The sequence below is a fragment of the Portunus trituberculatus genome, chromosome 13, assembly GCF_017591435.1.
Source record: "Portunus trituberculatus isolate SZX2019 chromosome 13, ASM1759143v1, whole genome shotgun sequence".
Classification (NCBI taxonomy): Eukaryota; Metazoa; Arthropoda; class Malacostraca; order Decapoda; family Portunidae; genus Portunus; species Portunus trituberculatus.
In genome coordinates this window covers 2,824,281-2,840,563 of record NC_059267.1, presented here as the reverse complement: position 1 = coordinate 2,840,563, position 16,283 = coordinate 2,824,281, and the positions used below count along the sequence as shown (strand labels likewise).

The window sequence follows — 16,283 nt, the reverse complement described above, 5'->3', positions numbered from 1 at the left end:
ATAATAAAAATAGCAGGAATAAAGGTGGAGGAGAAGTGCCGCAGTATTGCACAACAATCATGCTTGCGTGACACGAAGTTTATGTCAACAAATTTCACGGTGCCTATCTCGCGGTGAGGGAAGAGCACACGGCGGTGACTCGACGGAATGCTGGCCAGTGGTGGTGGTGGTAGTGGTGGTGGGCATGGTGGTGGTACTGAATATTTAAATAACTCGTTTATTATTAAATTCCATGATTATTGTTGTTGTTGGTGATACTGCTAGTGTTAGTCGTAGTAGTAGTAGTAGTAGTAGTAGTAGTAACAATACTTTATAGTAAAAGACTATGTACCATGAACACAAAGAGAGAGAGAGAGAGAGAGAGAGAGAGAGAGAGAGAGAGAGAGAGAGAGAGAGAGAGAGAGAGAGAAAGTGGTAAAGGGAGCAGACAGAATCCCTCTCTTACAGGGCCTGCTTCACCCCTGAACTGACCACTTGACCTCTGACCCCGACCACCTGTGTGTCTTATGTAACCCTAGAGAGAGAGAGAGAGAGAGAGAGAGAGAGAGAGAGAGAGAGAGAGAGAGAGAGAGAGTCGTACATTAAAATCAATGACTATAGCAGCACAGGGTCACGATTCAGAGAGAGAGAGAGAGAGAGAGAGAGAGAGAGAGAGAGAGAGAGAGAGAATTATTTGACCTATTGTTGAAGCTTCAATAGGCCGCTGGGTGAATAGGTAAATTGTCTGCACCGCAATTTTCAACTTTTTTCTGTCTCTCTCTCTCTCTCTCTCTCTCTCTCTCTCTCTCTCTCTGTTCAATTTGCTTCCATTTATTTGTTTTTTTTACTTATTTTTGGTCTTTTCTTTCTTTTTTTTCATCGTAAACGTGCTTTATTTATTCGTTCTGTGTAATGTTTTGTATATATTGTAATGTAAAAAAAAAAAAAAAAAAAAAAATATTGATATTTTTTTCATCTGTCTATTGTTCTTCTTTTTTTTTATCCCTTTTGTTTTTTTTCTTCTTCCTGTGGTACTGTTTCCTTTTTTTCCTTTTCTTTTCCTTCATTCTCTCTTTTTTCTTTTATCAAGGTAATGTTTTCCTTTTTTCTCATTCCTTCGTTCTCTCTCTTCCCATTTTCTTTACCTTCCTTCCTTTTCTCAATCTTTCCCAATCCAGTACATTTCTTGCTTTCCATCTCATATTCTTCCCATCCCTTCCCTTCCTTCACTTCTTTCTTTCTCTGTCTTTGCTTTCATTTCCATCTTCGACTTTACCTCTCCCTCCATTCCTCCCTTTTTCCCTCCCTCTCTCCCTCCCTCCTTCCATTCCGCCATCCCTCTCTCCCTCCCTCCCTCCATTCCGCCATCCCTCTCTCCCTCCTAATTCTTTTCTTTCCTTTGTTCCTCTCACACAAAGCAAAGTCACAATCTTTACTTGAACTTAAATAAGGGTCAGTTGTCCTTAAATTTGAGGAGGAGGAGGAGGAGGAGGAGGAGGAGGAGGAGGAGGAGGAGGAGGAAGAAGAAGAAGAAGAAGAAGAAGAAGAAGAAGAAGAAGAAGAAGAAGAAGAAGGAGAAGAAGGAGAAGGAGAAGAACAAGAAGAAGGAGAAGAAGAAGAAGAAGAAGAAGGAGAAGAAGAAGGAGAAGGAGAAGGAGAAGAACAAGAACAAGAAGAAGAAGAAGAAGAAGAAGAAGAAGAAGAAGAAGAAGGAAGAAAAGAAAAGTAGAAAAGAAGGAAAAGCAAAGAAGAAAAAGAAGGAAAACAAAAAGAAGAAATGTAGGAAGAGAGGAAGAAGAAGAAAAAGAAGAAAAAAGTGGAAATATAAGAAGAAAAAAAGAATGAAAAATGTAAGAAAAGAAGAAAAGAAATAAAAAGAAAAGAAAGAAGAAGAAAAGACAAAAGGATGAAAAAAAATAGTTGCAGTTTTCTTTATTTTTTTAAGGGTGGCTTAGAAATTAGGTTTTTGAAAAGACATTAGGTAATATAGCAATGGTGAAGGCTTCTCCCCACCTAACAACTCCTCCTATTATGACTAGGAGGAGAAGGAGGAGGAAGAGGAGAAAGAGAGATAGATCATACGAAGAAATAAAGAATAAAATAATTAAAATAAAACGAGATGGGAGGAAAAGGGAAAAGATAATGAAGGAGATGAAGCAGGAGGAGGAGGATCGGAGAGGAGAGAGGAGGAGGAGGAGGAGGAGGAGGACGAGGAGGAAGAAAAGAAGGAAAAATATAGAAAAATAGGAAAATGAACGAAAAAAAGCTGCAACATGACAAATTTGGAATGAGGGAGAGAGAGAGAGAGAGAGAGAGAGAGAGAGAGAGAGAGAGAGAGAGAGAGAGAGAGAGAGAGAGAGAGAGAGAGAGAGAGAGAGAGAGAGAGAACCCCCATTCTCATTTTCTTTCCATCTACGGCGTTCTTTATCTTCTTCCCCTTCTCTTTCTTTCTTCTTTCTCCTTTTCTTCTTGTTTTTTGCTGTGTCTTGTAATTCCTTCGTTTTACCTTTATGATACTCCTTCATCTTCTTTATCTCTCTCTCTCTCTCTCTCTCTCTCTCTCTCTCTCTCTCTCTCTCTCTCTCTCTCTCTCTCTCTCTCTCTCTCTCTCTCTCTCTCTCTCTCTCTCTCTCTCTCCTCGCTTTGTTATCTCAGCTCCAGTTTTCTTTCCTTTGTCACTTCTTCCTTTCATTCCCGCCTTCTTTAATTCAGTGTTTGTTCCATCCATCCCTTCTTTCTTCTTTCCTTCTTCTTTTGTGTCTCGGTTTATGTTGATTCTTTCTATTTTTACTTTTCCTTGTATTATGTAAAGGATTCACACACACACACACACACACACACACACACACACACACACACACACACACACACACACACACACACACACACACACACACACACACACACACACACACACACACACACAGAGAGAGAGAGAGAGAGAGAGAGAGAGAGAGAATAATTACCTATCATCGGAACAGACGTAGTGAAAGTGAGGAATGTTTCTGTCACGAGAATTGAAAATTGTTTCTCTCTCTCTCTCTCTCTCTCTCTCTCTCTCTCTCTCTCTCTCTCTCTCTCTCTCTCTCTCTCTCTCTCTCTCTCTCTCTCTCGTGCTTTCACTTTTATCAATTGTAGGTGTTCACATGTTAAAGATGAGACTTTTTAAGGAGGAGGAGGAGGAAGAAGAAGAAGAAGGAAAAAAGAAGAATTAGAAGGAAGAGGAAGAGGAGGAGGAGGAGAAGAAAGAGGAAAAGGGGAATGAGAAGGAAGAGGAAGAAAAAAATAGGTAGACGAGAGAGAGAGAGAGAGAGAGAGAGAGAGAGAGAGAGAGAGAGAGAGAGAAAGAGACAGAGAAAGACACAGAAAAATAAAGATAAAAAAAAACATCCTGAAACGATAAAGAAATTGAGTGTGGGAACGGAGAAAACAGCACAGGTACATAAAAAATAGGTCTTTATTATAGGTTGTCTGAGCGGTCGACACTGGAAAACGCGAGGGACGGCACAGGGGGGGAGGTAGGGGACGATAGGAAGGGGGGGCGAAAAAGGAGACGAGAGGGAGGGGAGTGGTGTGGGGGACCGGAGGGATGCCTATCACACAGTATTATCAGGGATGCGGCCGAAATCTCCATTGGTAAGCTCGTAGAGAGTCTCAGCCTCGGCGCAGGGGAAGGCGTAGTCAGGGTGGGCGCAGGTGAGGGACTCCTGGTTGAACACTGTGCCGTTGCCGCAGAAGAAGGAAAAGTGCGCCATGTCCACCACCTCGCCCGTCTCGTCAGGAATGGGCAGGCACACGTGGAACACCTGGCAGGAGGCGGCCACGTCGGCGTAGTAGCCGTAGCTGCGGCCCGTGCAGTCAAAGTTCTGGACGGGCTCGGCGCCAAGGATGTCCAGGTAGCCGTCTGAGAACCTGTAGGCCATCCTGGCGGAGGCGGCGACGGCTAGGCACAGCAGCGCGGCGAGGACCTTCATCTTGAGTGGCGGCGAGGAGAGAGAGGGAGTGGGGAGGCTCTGTCAGGGAGAGGGAGAGAAGGAAGGGAGAGTGAGACCTTTCTTTTAGCTTACTGTTAGAAGGCAGCGAGGGTGAGGGAGAGTGAGGGAGTGCAGGGACTGTCAGGGAGAGGGAGAGAAGGGAGGCGAGGAGAGAGGGAGTGTGGAGGCTGAGACTGAAGAGTGAAGAGAGGAGATCAAATGCAGTAACGAATGGAGATCTTCCTTTGAGCAGACTTTTCATGAGTGGCACAACAAACACAGTCATTGGGAAGCAGCAAGACCTCTCTGGGTGGGGAAGGGAAGAAGGGAAGGAGCTCAAACCACCCCTTAATTGAGATCCTTCACCAGTAGACTCTTGGGGAGCACCTTGGCAAACACCTGCGCCTTCTGCTGGAGAGGAGATTGAAGGGCGTCTGTTGTTCCTTTGTGAGCTGAGGCCGAGGGTGTTGTGGTAGAGAGAGAGAGAGAGAGAGAGAGAGAGAGAGAGAGAGAGAGAGAGAGAGAGAGAGAGAGAGAGAGAGAGAGAAGACAGCGTTTTTATTTTTTTGCTTTGTTTTGTTGGCCAGTGCTTTTATTTTGCTGTGTGTGTATGTGTGTATGTGTGTGTGTGTGTGTGTGTGTGTGTGTGTGTGTGTGTGTGTGTGTGTGTGTGTGTGTGTGTGTGTGTGTGTGTGTGTGTGTGTGTGTGTGTGTGTGTGTGTGTGTGTGTGTGTGTGTGTGAAAAACTTCTCGTCTGCTTTACTGCATCACCTTTACTTTTATTTCTTTCTTTTATCTTGCTCTCACTCCCGAGTCATTCCTGTTTGCAAGCTTAAAGGCACAGCAAGGCACCGTGAGTTCCGTGACGGCCCCTTTTGTCCCCCTGAGGCACGCCGACAACACAGACCCTCGCCTTGTTTACACTGAAGAGGCTGGGCTGGTGCAGAGAGAGAGAGAGAGAGAGAGGGCGGGGGAGGCAGAGTACAAAGAATGAGGGAAGTGAGAAGGAATGAAAACAAAAGTAATTGCCAAGATAAGGAAGAAAATGTGAAAGAAAAGCAAAAGAATGGAAGAATCAGAAAACTTAAAGAGAGAGAGAGAGAGAGAGAGAGAGAGAGAGAGAGAGAGAGAGAGAGAGAGAGAGAGAGAGAGAGTTTAAAAAAGAAGACAAAAGACCACACTGATGCAATGCCCGCCAAGTGAAAGTATGCTCACACATATAAAACCTAAATCTGCTAAACAAAAGAGTGGCTCAGTCTCAAGGAAGAAAAGAGAGAGCAAGAAAGAAAGAAAGAAAGAAAAAATAGCCTTTATGTGTCTCTGTCGTTTGAAGATGGACAGGAAAAAAAAAAAGACAAATAGTTACATACTCCTTTTTTCTTTCCCTACTTTTTTTTTTGTTGCGTGCACCGTTTTCTTTACCTTTACCTGAATGCCCCTTGTGTTTCCCCTAATTTCTCTTTTTTTATTTCCATCTTCTTTTTTCTCTTGTTATTATCTCCTTCTTTGTTGTTATTTAATTTGTGTCTGTCTATTTCTATTCCTGTCTTTTTTTTTTTTTACTTTCTTTTATTTATCATTTTATTCATCAATTTAGTGTTTATTCCAATCTCTTTCTATCTCAAACTTTATTCCATCCGTTTCCTCTCCCTCCCGTCTTTGTTTCGTATTTATTTCCTTCTTCCTCTACTCCTGTTTTTATCGCTTCCTTTCTGTGTTTCATAATTAATTTCGTACCTATTCTTGTTTATTATGTTTTACTGTATTTCTTTTATTCATTAGTTTTCTTTTGTTTTTCATTCTTGTCTTTATCATTCTTCTCAATTCCGTATTCATTCTGGTCCATTCATTTCCTTTCTTTGCATTTTTCTCTTCTTCATTTCATTTATCCATTTGTTTCTGTATATTCCTGTCTCTCGTTCTCTTCTCATTCCCTCTCTTCGTTCCAGTGTGTTTGTATTCCTGTTTTTATCATTCCTGTTTATCTCTCCGTGTTCCGTATGGCGGTAAAAATGTTAGTTCTTATTAACCTTTTGGTCTTCCTTTAATTCTCTCATTATCATCGCCCGCTTCCTTCCTCCATTCTTTCTTTTCATGCTTCGTCGTGATCAGCTTTTCCTTTCTCTTCCTTTCTCTTTTTTGACTTCGCCTCTCTGCATCCCATTTTTTTTCTATCTCTTTATCTCTATCCTCCATTCATTCGCTTTCTTCCTCTTCCTTTCCTCTTATTCCTCTCTTCCATCTTCTCATTTCATTCACTAGTTTTATTCTACTTCCTCTTTCTCCTCTTTCCTTCATACGGTACATCTTCCTCACTCTCTTCTTATTGCTTACTTTCATTCTCTTTAGTGTATTTCCTCCATGCTTCCTCTTCTATCCTATTTCCGTAACCAGTTCTTCCTTCCTTTCCTTCTTCCTCTTCCTCTCCGCTTCCTTCGTTATTATCTCTTCCATCAGATATTTCCTTTTATATTCTGCTAATGATGCGTTCTTTCTCTGAGTGTCATTTTGTTACTTGGCACTATTTTGGCACTCTTGATATTGTGCAGCTTAGTGCCAGGTGGCTAGAATCCTCTTCATCTTTTGAGGTGAGGAAAATGTGGTCTTGTTTTCTCTCTTCCTACTCTTCCTTTTCCATTCACTTCCCTTCCTACCTTTCTCTCTCTCTCTCTCTCTCTCTCTCTCTCTCTCTCTCTCTCTCTCTCTCTCTCTCTCTCTCTCTCTCTCTCTCTCTCTCTCTCTCTCTCTCTCTCTCTCTCTCTCTCTCACCTGGTCCTGCTCGATACCTTTCCACCTCAATTACTACAGAGGCTTATTATCTGCACACACACACACACACACACACACACACACACACACACACACACACACACACACACACACACACACACACACACACACACACACACACACACACACACACACACACACACACACACACACACACACACACACACACACACACACACACACACACTCACGCATACGCACACACAAGACTTCACCGTTCTGAAGGGTTCTAAGGGCAAGAGAGAGAGAGAGAGAGAGAGAGAGAGAGAGAGAGAGAGAGAGAGAGAGAGAGAGAGAGAGAGAGGAACGAGGGGAAGGAATAGAAATAAAGCGCAAAATTCTGAATAGGATGGAGCAGAGGGGAGATGAAGATGGAAAAGATTAAAGAAAGAAAGGAAAAGAAAGAAGAAGAGGAAGACGAGATAGAGAGAAGAATGAGGAAGAGGAAGAGAAGATGAGATGGAGATAAGGAAATGGAGGAGGGAGAGAAAGAAGGAAGGAGGAAAAATAATGCAGATTGCTGAGTGTACAGTAATTTAGCGTGAGAGAGAGAGAGAGAGAGAGAGAGAGAGAGAGAGAGAGAGAGAGAGGGCACCGTTACTCACTTGGAGATGGCTGGGGATGAACTGATGAAGGCATAACGTCCCTCCCTTCCTTTATATACCTGCGCTCCCCCTCCCCCCCTCCAGCTGCTCATGACGGGTTGAGGCATGTCCTTCCCTCTCCCCCTCCCCTCCCTTCTCCTCCCTTCCCCTCTCTCCCCTTCACATAGGCCCTTCACTCTAATCCCCTTCCGTGCCCTTCTCTCTCACCTTCTCTCGCCTCCTTTCCTTCGTGTACCTTTCTATTGTTTTTCTTCTTTTTTCTTTCTTTTTTTTTCTTTTCTTTTTTTTTCTTAGTCTTTTGTTATCTGTTCTATTTTTTTTCTCGTTTTTCTTTTTTTTTTCTTTTAGTATTTTGTTATCTGTTCTGTTTTCTTTTCTATTTGTGTTTGTTCTTGTTTTGTTTTTGTTTTTTCTTAATCGTTTTTTTTTTTTCTTTGCTTTCATTTGTTATTGTTATTTTTCTGTCATGTCTCTTCTCTTCATTTATTTCTCTCTTCTTCCTTCCTGTTTTTTTTTTTTTTTTACTTATCTTTCTTCTTTTCCTCTCGTTTTCTCTTCTTCCTATTTTTTTTTTTACTATTTTCCTCTAATTCTTCTTGTTTTCTTTATCATTCCTCTTTATCATTTCCTTCTCTCTTCAAATTTCCTTCACACTTTGTTCTTCTCTATTCTTCTTTCATCTCCTTTTCTTCCTTCTTTTAGCCTTTTCTTGTTTTTTCTTCTGATTTCCTCTCGTTATCAAGTTTTATTTCCTTATTTCTTTTCCTACACCATCATTAAGTTATGTCTCTTCCCTGTTCTTCTTTTCTGTTCTTTCCTTCTTGTTCTTCTCTCATTCTTATTCATCTTTCTTCTCCTTTAGTGTCTTCTCTTCCATCTCTTCCTTCTCTTCTTCTCTTCTTCACTCTTATTTCTCTCTCTCTCTCTCTCTCTCTCTCTCTCTCTCTCTCTCTCTCTCTCTCTCTCTCTCTCTCTCTCTCTCTCTCTCCACAATAATACTTTTTTACCTATTCTCAATTATAAAGGAGGAAATTGCCCTTTAGTCTCCCCTCCTCCTCCTCCTCCTCCTCCTCCTCCTCCTCCTCCTCCTCCTCCTCCTCTTCATCCTCCTCCTCCTCCTCCTCCTCTTCCTCCTCCTCTTCATCCTCCTCCTCCTCCTCCTCTTCATCCTCCTCCTCCTCTTCCTCCTCTTCCTCCTCCTCCTCCTCCTCCTCCTCCTCCTCCTATTATTGATGTTATTGTTGTTGTTGTTGTTGTTGTTGTTGTTGTTGTTGTTGTTGTTGTTGTTGTCGTCACATTTCATCTCCTTCCCTAGTACACAAAACATTCCCCAAAATAGATCCACTCTTAGTCACTTGCATTTCGTTCAGTTCCAGTCCATTTCGCTCACTCGCGTTCTCATTTCGTGTGTTAATTAGTTCCGTGGTAAAGACTCGCCCGTTACTGACTGCATTACGTGGCTTTCTCTTGTCGTCACTTTAACCTTACACTTCTCCTTTCCCTTTCAGTTAGTCTCTCTCTCTCTCTCTCTCTCTCTCTCTCTCTCTCTCTCTCTCTCTCTCTCTCTCTCTCTCTCTCTCTCTCTCTCTCTCTCTCTCTCTCTCTCTCTCTCTCTCTCTCTCTCTCTCTCTCTCTCTCTCTCCACTGTTCACCTTTTAGTTATTCATAACCTCAATTTCTCTTTTATCCTATATTTTGTCATTTTTTCCTTTCCTTCCTCTTTTTCATTTCCTTCTATTTGGTGTTCTGTCTCTCTTCTTGTCTTTCCGTTTCTTTGTTTATCTTTCTTTTTTTTCGTTTTGTCCTTTCGTTTATCTTTCTTGTCATATTCTTGTCTGATTTTTCTTCTTTTTATTTTTTTTTCTGCCTGTTCATGTAATTTTCTTTTTTTGTCTATTTTTGTTTCTATTTTTTGTTTTATTCTTTTCTTTATTGTTTTGTCTCATCATCTCGTCATCTTTCGTCAAGGTGTCATTTTTATTACTTTTCTTTCTTTCTTTTTTATTATTTTTTTTTTTCCCCTCCAGTGAACAATATTTTAGACTTGTCACGTTTTGCCATTTCTCCATATCATTATTCCTCGCCCTTTGTCCTCTCTCATTCTTTCTCCTTTTTCAGTTTTAGTATATTTTCACTATAACCTAAATAGTTTTGATTTATTTTTCTTTGTCCTTTCATCCTTTTTCTTTATGTATTTTTGTTAACTTGTTTTTTCTCTTTTCTTATTAACCTTTGCGTTTTTTTTTTCTTCATATTTTCATTCGTTTCTTTTAGCTTCAGTTTTTCTATTTCCTTCCTCTCATATTGCTATTTATTATCTTTTCTTGCTTCTTTTTTTTTCTTATCAACTGAAGATTTATTTTGACATTAAAACTTTTTGAAACTTTTCTTTGCTTTTAAATTAAGATGCTCCAATTTTTCTCGTTGTTATTTGTTGATTTCTCTATTGTTTCCTTCCCTTCTTACTTTCCTTTAATTTTATCAAGTGTACCATTTTTTTCATATCTGAGTTTCTTAACCGTCATAATTTTTCTTTTCCTTTTGTTATATTCCTCTTATCTTTATTTATCATTTCTTCCTAACCTCCCCTTTAAATTTATCAACTGTATTACTTCCACATCTTTAAAAACGCCTAAATCCTCAACTTTTGCCGTCTAAATCACTCCTTTCTTTATTTACTCTTTCATTATTGTCTGTTATTTTTCCTGCACCTTCCTTTTACCTATCAATTATACTTTTTCTTCCCACAGCTTAGAAATGACTTCTTAATCTTCGTTTTTCCAGCTCAAATTATCACTGCTGTCCTTCTTATCGTCTGCATTATCTCCATAAGTGTCTATCTGTCTGTCCATCTGTCTGACTCATCCAGGAGCTCATGGAAGTGATAATGAGAGAGAGAGAGAGAGAGTGTGTGTGTGTGTGTGTGTGTGTGTGTGTGTGTGTGTGTGTGTGTGTGTGTGTGTGTGTGTGTGTGTGTGGGTGGGTGAAGATAAGACATGAGAGAAAGACAAACTGGAGATGTGAGAGAGAAGGGAGGCAAAGATGGGAAGGAAAAAGCGACAAGGTGAAGATGGGGCAGAGAGAGAGAGAGAGAGAGAGAGAGAGAGAGAGAGAGAGAGAGAGAGAAGATAAAGAAACAAGGAACTAGGATGGAATTAGAATTAGAGAAACTAGTAAAGAAGGAGGAAGAAAGGTAGGAGGGAAATATGGAGGAATAGAATAGGAATGGAGAGAAAGGAAGGAAGAGAAGACAGATAAGGAACTAGACAACTGGGAAAGGGAGGGAGGGAGTTAGGAGAGAGATAAATGGATGGATGGATGGAGGGATGGAGGGACGGAGGGAGAAAGGAAGGAAGGAAGGGGAAGGGAAGGGAAAGATATCAAGTTTATTTTGCCTTTTGTTTGTTCGTTCCTTTACTTATTTGCTTTATTTGTATTACTCTTCACTGATACTTTCGATGTAACATTTTTTTTTTTCATTGGCAATACGTACAAAAGGGAACGAAATAAATGAAACAATAAAAGAACATCATAACTACCAATATGATGAGGTTTTAAGACATTTTTCCCAGACATTACACTAATTCTACTAACCTTTTAGGGAACTGGCGATCAAGTGGGCTTTTTTGTTATATATTTTTTTTTGTTGTCCTTGGCCAGCTTCCCTCTCCCATCGCACGAAAACTGTACATAACACTCACACATACACACACTACTCATCTCTTCCTGTGTGAATGATTTGTGGTAAGAATTGTGTTACGTGTTTAAGGTAAGAGGAGATCATTTTCATGCTTATCACTCATGCTCCCTCCCCCTCTCTCTCTCTCTCTCTCTCTCTCTCTCTCTCTCTCTCTCTCTCTCTCTCTCTCTCTCTCTCTCTCTCTCTCTCTCTCTCTCTCTCTCTCTCTCTCTCCCTCCCTCCCTCCATCTCGGCCTTCACCTCAATGCAACAATGTAATTCAAACGTGGTTATACATACTGTCACCTCAGCAGTGTGTGTGTGTGTGTGTGTGTGTGTGTGTGTGTGTGTGTGTGTGTGTGTGTGTGTGTGTGTGTGTGTGTGTGTGTGTGTGTGTGTGTGTGTGTGTTGGTGTGGGTGGGTAGGTGTGGATGACTGGCAGGTAACATGGGTTAAGTAGGAGGATGACTGTGTGTGTGTGTGTGTGTGTGTGTGTGTGTGTGTGTGTGTGTGTGTGTGTGTGTGTGTGTGTGTGTGTGTGTGTGTGTGTGTGTGTGTGTGTGTGTGTGTGTGTGTGTGTGTGTGTGTGTGTGTGTGTGTGTGTGTGTGTGTGTGTGTGTGTGTGTGTGTGTGTGTGTGTGTGTGTGTGTGTGTGTGTGTGTGTGTGTGTGTGTGTGTGTGCGCGTTTGTGTGTGTGTGATGGGTAGCATTCTTTCTCTGTTTTGATTGTTTTGTTTTCAAGCGTGCGTTGCTCTCTCTCTCTCTCTCTCTCTCTCTCTCTCTCTCTCTCTCTCTCTCTCTCTCTCTCTCTCTCTCTCTCTCTCTCTCTCTCTCTCTCTCTCTCTCTCTCTCTCTCTCTCTCTCTCTCTCTCTCTCTCTCTCTCTCTCTCTCTCTCTCTCTCTCTCTCTCTCTCTCTCTCTCTCTCTCTCTCTCTCTCGTTGCTATCTTCTTTTTTCCTAGTTCTTCTCCCGTGTTCATCTTCGACTCCTCTTCCTCCTTTACCTACTTCTTTTTCTCTTTCTTTATCCCCCTTTCTCCTCCATTTCCTTCTCCTCCTCCTTCATATCCCTTTTTCAAGTCTCTGGTACCCTCTATTTCTTCCTCTCTTCATTCCTAACCTCCATAAAACATTTCTTACCATTTTTCATTCACTAATTCTTCTTCACTCTGCCTCTTATTCCGTACACTCATTCTCCTTCATATTCATTTCGTCACTGGCTTCTGTTTTCTCTCATCTCTCCCTCGGTTGCCTATCTTCTCTCACTCTTACATCTCCTTCACCTTTTTTTTTTTACCTTGTTTGGGAGGAAAGTGAGAGGAGAGAGAAGAGGTCGAAAGGGAGAGGATCTGAGAGGTTAAGAAGGACAGAGAGAGAGAGAGAGAGAGAGTGAGAGAGAGAATGAAAGCGATATTTTTATTGTATTATCTTCCTGAGTGAGAGAGGAAATAAAATACTTGATGAAGGAAGGACGAATAGGAAGGGTGATGAAAGGGAGATAAGGGAGAGGAGAAATAAAGGAATAGGTGAGGAGAAATAGGAAGGAAAGGAGAATAAAAGGAAAGAAGTACTCATGGTGGCTGAGAGAGAGAGAGAGAGAGAGAGAGAGAGAGAGAGAGAAAGAGAGAGAATTCCACCGAGAGAGACAAAGGAAGGGAAGGAGCAGATGGATTAGAACAGGTGAAATAGACACACAAATATCTAATGGAGAGAAGAAAAACAAAGGGAACGCTGAATAAATGATGATAACAAAGCAAAGAATACGAACAAAGAAGCTAAACACACACAGAGAGACAGATAAAAGAAGGAAGACAAAACCAAGATTAAGAAAACACGAGATAACAACACTGCATAAAAAAGCTACATGCAAAAACTCATTGTCTTCAGGTGTGAGTGGTCTAAAGGTGGAGAAAAGGGAAGGTGGAGCAGGGCAGGTGTGGGGGCAGTGGACCAGGTGATAGGTGGGAAGGTGGAGCGTGATGATAAGTTTGGACAAGGTGGACGAGGTGGAGGAGGTGGAGGAAGGGAAAGGGGGCGGCTGGGGGGCGCTCCCTGGATCTCCTTTCGTCACAGGTATTAGCATAGAGGCAGGTGAGTCTGGGAAAGGTATTGCATAATTGTGCGGTAACCCTGGGATCAGAAAGGAGGAGGAGGAGGAGGAGCAGAAGAAGAAGAAGAAGAAGAAGAAGAAGAAGAAGAAGAAGAAGAAGAAGAAGAAGAAGAAGAAGAAGAAGAAAAGACAGAAAGAACGAAAAAAGAGGACAAGGAGTAAGAAAGATAGAAGAAGAAGAAGAAGAAGAAGAAGAATGAGAAGAAACACATAAAAACTACAGTTACTATGAAAATATATCGCTGTGTAAGAAGAAGAAGTAGAAGAAGAAGAAGAAGCAAGGAAGAAGGGTGAAAAATAAGAGGAGAGTGGGAGAAAGAGGACGAGGACACGAGGGAACATTAAAGAAGAACAAACTGGAGATAAGATTCTTTTTATGAGACTGTTTGTGACAACTTACTCTATACGACTCAGCGTGAGGGACGCAGGATGGCAGAGGAGGAGGAGGAGGAGGAGGAGGAGAAGAAGGAGGAGGAGGTGAAGGAGGACGAAGAGTAGGTGAAGGAGGACGAAGAGGAGAAGAAAGAGGAAGAAGAGGAGGATGAGATGGGTGAGGAGGACTTAGAAGAGGAGGAGGAGGAGGAGGACGGTGAAGAGTAGAAGGAAGAGGAGGAGGAGGAGAGGAGGAGGAGGAATTTGAATTATATATGAAATGTGAAGGATAGGTGTCGAAGGGGAGAGAGAGAGAGAGAGAGAGAGAGAGAGAGAGAGAGAGAGAGAGAGAGAGAGAGAGAGAGAGAGAGAGAGAGAGAGAGAGAGAGAGAGAGAGAGGGTAATTTGCAGAGGGTTGTAAACATAAGAACAAATAATGAAAGGAAAGAATAAATAAGTTTCGAAAAGGCACAAAAAACAGCGGCGAGTGGTTACAACAAACGTTCACTGCGTCAGACAATCCAAGGCCACAAACGTTACCTTTTCTCTTAGTCTTTTAATATATGTTCTATTTTTGTTTTTCTATTTTGTCTTTTTGTTTTTCCTTCTTCCCTTTTCCCTTCTACTTTTTTTTCCTTTCCTTTCTCTTTTTCCCTTCTTGTCTCTCTATTTTTCTTCCTCTTATTTCTTCTTCCCATTTTATCTTCACTTCTTTCTTGTTTTTTTTTTATTCGTTTTTCTTTGCTTTCATCTTTTGTTTTTCCTTTTCCTTTTTCCTTTCTACTTTTTTCTTTCCTTTCTCTTTTTCCCTTCCTGTCTCTCTATTTTTCTTCCTTTTCTTCCTTCTTCCCATTTTATCTTAGTTTCATTCTTGTTTTCTGTTTTTTACTCGTTTTTCTTTGCTTGCTTGCTTTTTTTTTTTGTTCTTTTTCTCTTGTCTCTTCTCTTCATTTATTTTTCTCTCTTCTTTTTTTCCTGCCTTTTTATTATTTCTCTCTACAAACGTTTGCCACTCACTCATCACTTTGGAGGATGGAATCTGTTTTTTTTTTTTTTTTTTTCAGGCATCTTGATTTGCGCTGAACAATTTCTGTCGTTTACTAAATTCGTTGTTTCTCGTCTTTTTCCTTTCAGATTTGGTGAAGGGAAAGCGATGGAAACGGTGTGTGGCTGTTTTTGTTTTATTTTTCCCATCATTCTTTATATATGATGGGAAATTCCTTATTACTATCATTATTTTTCTTTCTTTCCTTTCATCTCCTCTTTCTATCTCTCGTGTATCTGTGTTTAATTAACGCTAATCTATTGAAGTATTTTAATCGTTTCATATTTTGTATCCTTTGTCTGAAATTCTTTTGCTTATTCTCTATTTATCCTCATTTCTTTTATAATTTTCAATGTGGAAATCAGGAAAACAACTTATTATTATGATTTCTGTTTATTTTTACCCTTTCATTTTTACCTGAGATTTAACCCCTTCAGTACTGAAAGTTATTTTTACCTCAAGTTTTGTGTATTAGACGATTTTATTTGCATTAGGAAGTGTCTATGGAGCTCAAAAGAATAATGGCCAGAGTCTCTTCACTAGTTTTATCCCAACATGAGAGTTTCTGAAGCTGCATTGCCAGAATAGTAACCAGAATGAATATGAAAACGCGTCCTGGTACTGATGGGTAGATTGGTGCAATTTGGAGTTTGGAGTGGGGGACGCTTGGGTTAAATTTGATCCCCATTCGGAACTCACAGAAAACTTCAACATGCATCATCTCCAACCCCCAAAAAAAAAAAAAGTAAATAAATAAATAAATATAAAAAAGCGTCCTTGTACCGAAGAGATGAATTAATATGAACGACACAAATTTGAAAGCTCACGTATCCATCTGTATTTGCTGACCTTATTTTGCACTTTCACTTTTTTATATTTTTGTAAGGCAACATTCATTCCCTTGTATCTAGTTTTCTTTTGTGTGTTTCGTGTGTTTGTTTTTGTTGTGTGTACTTCCCGCCTCGTCACCCCTTCCCCCCCCTACTAACCCGTCATTGGGGTGGAGGGGGCGGGGAGAGGAGGCGAAGGGTGAGGGAGATGTAAAGGGGAAAGGAGAAAGGGGAAAGATGTGGATAAAGAAAGGAAAAATTAGGAAAAGGGAGAGTTAAAACATGTTGAGAAGGTAAATGGGAGAGAGAGAGAGAGAGAGAGAGAGAGAGAGAGAGAGAGAGAGAGAGAGAGAGAGAGAGAGAGAGAGAGAGAGAGAGAATGGAGAAACGGTAAGGAAAAGGATGGACTTAAGAGAGTAATGGAAGAAAGAGAAGAAAATGAGAGGGAGGAAAGGGAGAAAGGTGAAACGAAATATGGAATTGAAAAGAATGAAAGATAACAAAAAGTGAAGAGACGAATGATGACAAATAAGTCCAAATAAAAGTCAGGAAATGAGAGAGAATATAAAGGAAATAAGGAGGACGAGAGAAATAAAAAGACAGAATAGGGATGAAGGGGCAGGTGGAAAGAAAGGTGGAGAAGCGTGGGAAGGAGAGGAGAAAGGAAGAAGAAGGCATGAAAGGAAGAGTCTATGCATTATTCTCTGTGGTGCAGCTCTGGTTCGTGTCTGTATCAGAGACTCGTGACTCACTGTGCTCCACTCTCTCTCTCTCTCTCTCTCTCTCTCTCTCTCTCTCTCTCTCTCTCTCTCTCTCTCTCTCTCTCTCTCTCTCTCTCTCTCTCTCTCTCTCTCTCTCTCTCTCTCTCTCTTTCGGCAGGGAGGGCAGAGGAAGCTGTGG

The 16,283-nt window shown here is 41.1% G+C and overlaps 2 protein-coding genes across 2 annotated transcripts in view; one reads left to right on the top strand and one right to left on the bottom strand.

Annotated features, from left to right (window-relative positions):
* Positions 1–16,283, top strand: part of LOC123503226 (myogenesis-regulating glycosidase-like) — an 89,739-nt gene that overhangs the window by 26,064 nt on the left and 47,392 nt on the right. The window lies entirely within an intron of this gene.
* LOC123503236 (U-scoloptoxin(01)-Er1a-like) lies at positions 3,421–4,051 on the bottom strand. Its single transcript, XM_045252803.1, has one exon. It carries the CDS (start codon positions 3,951–3,953, stop codon positions 3,576–3,578), a length of 378 nt encoding a protein of 125 aa, XP_045108738.1. The 5' UTR covers positions 3,954–4,051; the 3' UTR covers positions 3,421–3,575.